At 45.9% G+C, this 7,195-nt stretch overlaps 1 protein-coding gene across 1 annotated transcript; it reads left to right on the top strand.

Moving 5' to 3' along the window:
- Nucleotides 1-677: 677 nt before the first annotated feature.
- Nucleotides 678-6,933, top strand: LOC124184894. Its single transcript, XM_046575071.1, has 4 exons — nt 678-690; nt 1,778-2,522; nt 2,782-6,206; nt 6,500-6,933. Exons 1-4 carry the CDS (start codon nt 678-680, stop codon nt 6,931-6,933), a joined length of 4,617 nt encoding a protein of 1,538 aa, XP_046431027.1.
- The last annotated feature ends 262 nt before the right edge of the window (nt 6,934-7,195 follow it).

Here is a 7,195-nt window from a genome sequence, read left to right as displayed (position 1 = left end):
TGTAGATGTTTTGAAGAAAAAAATTGAAGTTTACGTGTATTTTAAGCGGGAAATCTTTACATGCCTTGGGCGAGCACTTAATATTAATATTAAGGGCTCAATCTTTCAGGGAATTTTTTTTGTTGTATTTCCAACAAAATTTCACGATGGGACCGAAAAAAAAAAATATAGTCCAAGAAAAAAGCACCCTAATATATATATATGTGTGTGCGTATATATATGTATAATATAATTTTTAATTTTCTTTTAAAAAAAGAGAATTTTTATAAAAAATAATTTCTTTCACATATTTAAATTTTTTTAAATTATATATAATTATGAGAAAAATCCTATATATTTTTCAATTATCTGCTCACATATCAATTAAAATATGAATATTATTCATTAGAAAAATGCCATTTAATTCACTTTATGAATTGTAATTTGGAACGTTTATACAATGAAATAGAACTCATTATGAAATTTAAAGAAAACATACAGATAGATAAATCATTATTCATCGAATTTCATATTTTTATTTTTTAAAATTAATCATTCTTTAATTAGGGAAAAATAATTCATTCAAATAAATCATTCTTCATTTTATTCAATTATTTAACTTTATTACCTCCATTCATATTCCATTATATTATTGTATAATATAAGTATACATAAATATATGTATGGCGGTGTCATTAATGGGGGATAGAGGTGATCGGGAGAGTCACTCATAATTTCTAATTTTTCTCTCTGCTTTTATTCTTCTTCAAAACACTAACACTAATGTAGCAGCTGGTAGGTGTGTGGGGATTTCGAGACGCTCTCGGTCCTTCACGCTCGAGCCTCTGACTATCACTGCTCTCTCGTCTCTCGACTTCCCCAAGGTAAACTTTAGGATTCGAGTCAGGTACCTCACCCACCCCTGCTACATTACGAAGATCGGAACTTAATAACAATACTCGTGTGGTCTAAATCAAAACAAAAGCGGTACGACAGTTACGAGCGTCAAGCGGTGAGGCTGCCGGCTTCTTGCGCCGACACGGCCGTCCTGACTGTCACACGACCTCGTGTGGTATCAGTTCAATTCATTTTCCATCTGGAAACTTGTAGGATTAGTTCAACTGCTCGGTCTCCCTGACCATAACGAACGTAAAAGTAATTCTAACGGACTGCCCCGTTCGCAAACGAGAGTGATTCGCACAACCAATGCAAAACTTGGGGCTGCTACCAAAATGAACACATATTATTATTATTATTTTTTTTTTTTTTTTAAGGCATACTTCGCCATTCCTGTAGCTACCACTCGCCCATGCGATTCGATCAACCATATGATCAATATACAATTCGCTATACATGTAGCTACCAATCGCTCATGCGATTCGATCAACCACATGACCATGTCTCTCATCGCTCGCCGTTGCGTCACGCCGTCTCCGTCCACATTAGTGGGGTAGGGTTTTTATGACATGTGACTAATAAGCAAAGCGAATGGGTATCAACTATTTGTGTATCTTAGCTTGATCACTTCCGCCGACATCGGCACTTTCTGACTGTGTTTCCACACTTTCTTCTTCTAAACATGGATTAAGCTCATTAGGAACGTCGCAGTCGGGCATAAGTCGCAAGCGCTCATGCGCGTACTCGTAGGTTCTGTTACTGTTAACACAACACGATTTGTTTGGGTATATAAGTCGAGCTGTCATAAATCTCGAAAAGCTCGAGTCGAAGAAGCGAACGCCCATACACTGTCAAACACGAATAGAGTATCTTGAAAGCAATTGGAAAAAATTCCAAACAGCTCACGAACAGCTGACAACGATCGAGCCCGAAAAAAGGGCAGAGCTTCCGTACTTTTCAGATGATCTCTATGCTACATGCGAGGAAGCATTTCTCACTAATAAGGCAGACATGCTCGTGATTATCAAATCGTGGAGAGGCCCGGAGCCCCCTGCTCACGACGGAGCGCCGGGGAATGCCCTTACTTCCCGACAACTGCCGCGTATAAATTTACCGAAATTTTCCGGGTCATGTAATGAATGGACAGAATTTCACGATTTATTCCAAGTAATGGTCGGTCAGAATCAGGACATTTCCAATGTGGAAAAACTGCAGTATTTAAAAATGAGCCTGACAGGAGACGCGTCCTTGCTCTTAAAAAATATTTCCGTCGCTGGGGACAACTTTGGGCGCGCCTGGGAAACTCTTGTTAATCGGTACCAAAATGAACGCGTTCTGATCGACGCCCATCTCGCGATATTATTCTTGACGCGCCGTGTAAATAACGAGTCAGCTGTCGACTTAAAGCAGCTTTTGAACGACACGAAAGACGCTCTTGGGGCGCTTAAATCCCTCGGTAGTCCAATTGAATATTGGGATCATATTCTCGTGTACATGAAAGCGCGAAAACTAGACTCCAAGTCACTCAAGGCGTGGGAAATTAACATCGGAGCACAAACAGACCCCGCGTCGTTCGATGACCTCGAACAATTCCTGTTCAGCCGTGTTCGTGCTCTGGAATGCCGTCGATCGAGTATCGACCTCTTGTAAGGCGCATTCTAACCCAATCGCCAAAGCCAATCCTCAACGCAGCGCGAAAGTACATCACACAAATATCAACCGAGCGAACGAGAACGAATCAAAACAGTCCACGGCCGTACCCTCAGGGCTAAATTGTGCCTTATGCACAAAGTCGCATTATATTTCAACGTGTCCCGAGTATCACAACAAAACACCGGATCAGCGGCGCGAGCTTCTCGTACAGCGAAATTTGTGTTTCAATTGTCTCGGGGCGCACCAATTCAGAAACTGTCGGACAGCAAAGCGGTGTCAAGTGTGCACTGGCCCACATCACACCACGATACATCGTTCGAAAGCCGTGGAGCAACGAGCTCCTGGTTCCAGCGCCACGTCGCCATCGGAAACACCTGAGCCTAGCAAACAAACTAACGGTGCGGCGATCCCGGATCGCGATGGTCAGCCTAGCACCTCCGTCTCTACAAACGTTGCACTTACAAGTACGATCCAATACAAACCAGTACTGCTTGCAACCGCGCTCGTGAAAGTCACCTCTCGTACCGGGGAAGAACTCATAATTAGAGCGTTACTCGATCAAGCATCGGAGGTGTCATTCGTCACAGAATCACTCGCCCAACGCTTAGCATTGCCAAGAATGAATACCTCGCTGCCTATACGCGGAATCGGTGGCAAGCGCACCGTCAATGCGCGCGGACTCGTCAATCTCAATATCCAGTCTCGCGTCAAGACGTTTTCACTTCCCGTAAATGCATACATACTTGCAAAACTAACGTCTTACGTTCCCCCTTGTCGAGTACTCAAAAATAACTGGCCTCATCTAGAAAATCTAGAACTTGCCGATCCAGACTCGTCCTCAACACGAGCAATTGATCTTCTTCTCGGAGCAGAGGCCTATAGCGTGATTCTCGAGGAAGGATTACGTAAAGGAGATCGACAAAGCCCCATAGCTCAGCAAACCGCCCTTGGCTGGATCCTATCGGGTTCCATTCCGTCACAGGACCCCCATCAAAAAAGGGGGTCGGCATACGGATTTCAATGTTCCGTAAATCATGAACTCCTCAGCCTTCTTCAACGTTTCTGGCTGCAAGAAGAAACAACCTCAAATCGCGAAACTTTACTCTCCGAAGAAGACTCGCAGTGCGAGCAGCATTTTGTCGAGACTCACTCTCGTTCACCGGAAGGCCGGTACATCGTACGTATTCCTCTTAAACAACCCCCAGACAATCCTGGGGACTCTCGGAGATCTGCGCTCTTCGCGTTATCGCGTCAAGAAAAACAATTCGAGGCAGATCCGGCAAGAAAAACCGCCTATTCAGACTTTCTTGCGGAGTACGAGAAGCTTGGACACATGACTCTCGTGCCTAATCCAGACCAAGCTTCGGGACGCGTTTTTTATCTACCGCATCATGCAGTGGTGCGTGACAACAGTACAACTACGAAAATTCAAGTCGTTTTTAATGGATCTGCCCTTACGACACGCAAAATCTCAATCAACAGCTTACAGTACGCTGGGGCCAAGCTTCAGAATGATCTCGCAGATGTAATCACTCGATGGCGTCGATACGCGTATGTTTTCATAGCAGACATCGAGAAAATGTACCGTCAAATCGGAGTACATCCCGACGACTGGGATCTGCAGCGGATTCTATGGAGAAAAAATCCACAGGATCCTGTATCAACATATCAACTGTGCACGGTAACTTATGGACTTAAAAGCGCCCCGTATCTGGCCTTACGCGTACTCCGACAGCTCGCAGCTGACGAAAAATCCCGATTTTCCCTCGCAGTGAACATCATCGAACGAGAAATCTACGTCGACGACGTTCTATCAGGAGCCGACGACCTTGAAGGAGCAACAGAAAAAATTCGCCAAATCAACGAGTGCCTCGCCAGTGGCTGCTTCAACTTACAAAAATGGACCTCAAATTGCGAGGAATTACTCGAAAAGATACCGCAAGAAGAGAGGGACATATCGCAGCTCGTTTCCATTGAAGATAACAGCCCAGTGCGAGCGCTCGGGCTCCTATGGCATGCAAATTCCGATTCCTTCAAATTCTCCTCGCCTCGTCAGCAACAACAGTCTCAACCCACTAAACGTAATGTTCTCTCACGAGTTGCTCAGATCTTTGACCCTCTCGGTTGGATCGCCCCAGTTGTCGTTCGTGGAAAAATTTTCATTCAAGAGCTGTGGTCAGCTGGTCTAAATTGGGACGATCCACTTCCCAAAATTCTTGAAACTCGCTGGAGAATCTATGAAGAAGAACTCAAGGATATTGCTTTTATCTCGGTGCCACGTTATTTCGGTAGTCGAGCAAACCTTGCAGCGTCGCAGTCCGTCGAACTGCACGGTTTTTCAGACGCATCACAAAGTGCCTTGAGTGCAGTAATTTTTCTTCGCCTGCTTACGGAAAGCAACGACATTCGAGTATCACTTGTTGCGGCGAAAACAAGGGTAGCCCCGTTAAAAAAAGTTACAATTCCGTGGCTGGAACTATCTGCAGCCGTGCTGCTAGTTCGGCTCGTCTCGCACCTTCGAAAAGTACTCAAACTCGAAAACGCCACGATTCACCTCTGGACGGATTCCACCGTTGCGCTGGCTTACATCAGTGGAGATCCGTCTCGTTGGACGGAATATGTCCGCAACCGCGTTAATGAAATTCGAGAAATTGACCAATCTCAATGGCACCATGTCTCGGACAAGGAAAATCCAGCCGATTGCGCGTTAAGAGGCATTAGCCCGCGGCAGTTACAAGAAGACAGCCTCTGGTGGAATGGGCCCGTTTGGTTGTCGCAGCATATATCATCGTGGCCCTCATTGCATCCACCAGTCCATCCAGAGGTCGCCCTTGAGCTCCGCAAATTACACGCACACATTGTCAACACCGACGATCGCATCATCATATGGGACCTCGTACAACGCTATTCCAGCCTTACAAAGCTCTTACACGTTTCCGCTTGGTGTTTCCGAGCATCTCGAAAATTTCTACAGAGGCAGGCCGCCCCCAGCAGAGAGAATCCTCTCACGCCGGCCGAACTTGAGCATTCGCGCCTTTTTTGGGTCAAGGCGACCCAGTCAGCGTATTTTAACGCAGAGATACAACTTCTCTCAGAAGAAAAACAACTTCCGCGATCCAACCGTCTTCTGCGACTGGCCACGTTTGTCGACTCCAACGGTTTGCTGCGAGTTCGCGGCCATCTTCACAACTCTCCATGCAGTTATGACGAAAAGCACCAATTAATACTACCACAAGAAGCTTCCCTTACTACACTTGTCATAGAACAAGCTCATCGAAAAACTCTCCATGGGGGTACTCAAGTTACCCTCGTCACACTCCGACGCCAATACTGGGTAGTTGGAGGCCGCGTACCAGTCCGTAGCTTCATACGACGATGCATTACGTGTATACGGAATCGTGCAATGCTCGGGTATCAACTGATGGGGCAATTACCGCCCTCGCGATTCAGTCAAGTGCGCCCGTTCATCAACTCCGGAGTTGATTACGCCGGTCCGATCTTCTTACGGACATTTCGTGGTCGCGGTGCCAGAACGTACAAAGGATACATAGTCGTCCTTGTTTACTTCTCGACTTCCGCAATTCACTTAGAAATGGCTACAGATTACTCCTCCGAGGGATTCATAGCAGCATACAAGAGGTTCACGAGCCGCCGAGGGATTTGCGAAACCCTCACGAGTGACTGCGGGACAAACCTCGTGGCGCAGACGCGGAATTGCGAAGACTCTTCCACGCTACGTCCAAAGAATTTTCTACTATCGCTACCTCTCTAGCAAACGATGGAACTTTATGGAAATTCAACCCCCCTTCTGCCCCTCATTTTGGGGAAAAGTGGGAAGCCGCCGTAAAATCTGTGAAATTTCATCTCAAAAGATTCATTGGCGACTCACGACTCTCGTACGAAGAGTACGCTACGCTACTCGCACAGATAGAGGGAGTTTTGAACTCTCGCCCGCTTTGTGCACTTTCAGACGCTCCATCAGACCTTGATACGCTCACTCCGGGACATTTTCTGATCGGTTCCGCTCTTAATGCCATCCCGGAACCATCTCTCGGCCATCTTCCAACCTCTCGGTTATCCCGATGGCAGTTGTTGAGACAAATGCTGGAGCATTTTTGGTCCCGTTGGAGTTCGGAATATTTACAACTGATGCAACTGCGTGCAAAATGGCATTACCGCACAAACGCATTGAAAATTAATTCTCTCGTTCTCATCAAGGACGAGCGATATCCACCAACCAAATGGGCTCTTGGCCGAGTCGTCGAACTGCACCCCGGAAAAGATGGTCTTGTTCGCGTTGTGAGTGTCCGTACTCAGCATTCGACGTATAAGCGACCAATCGTCAAGCTATGCCTTCTACGGAGTCTTGATACTGACGAATCGAAGGACACTCCTGCGGACTGATCGATACTCTGCCTGTTCTACATCATTATCAATCTTCCTCAAGCTTGTCAAGGCGGGCGGAATGTTATGGCAAAGTATCGCTTCAAAGCCAAAATTCGCCAATTCTATTCTACCACACTTATTTTGTTTTTTTTTCTATCCTCACGTCTATTACGATACGCTTTCGTGTTTTTCGCCCAGCAACGGAGCTGTCGCGATGACCACGTTTAGTCCGAACCTATCTCTCAATCGAGGAACATGTATTAATGAATGAAGCATTATT

The sequence above is a fragment of the Neodiprion fabricii genome, chromosome 6 (genome assembly GCF_021155785.1).
Source record: "Neodiprion fabricii isolate iyNeoFabr1 chromosome 6, iyNeoFabr1.1, whole genome shotgun sequence".
Lineage (NCBI taxonomy): Eukaryota > Metazoa > Arthropoda > Insecta > Hymenoptera > Diprionidae > Neodiprion > Neodiprion fabricii.
This window is presented reverse-complemented; position numbering and strand designations above follow the sequence as displayed.

Excerpts from the sequence above, each read along its gene's own strand:
- LOC124184894 (XM_046575071.1), top strand. Across the intron at positions 2,523-2,781 it reads CGATCGAGTATCGACCTCTT|AAACTGTCGGACAGCAAAGC; the intron begins GTAAGGCGCATT and ends GCACCAATTCAG. Across the intron at positions 6,207-6,499 it reads GATTTGCGAAACCCTCACGA|ACGCTCCATCAGACCTTGAT; the intron begins GTGACTGCGGGA and ends GTGCACTTTCAG.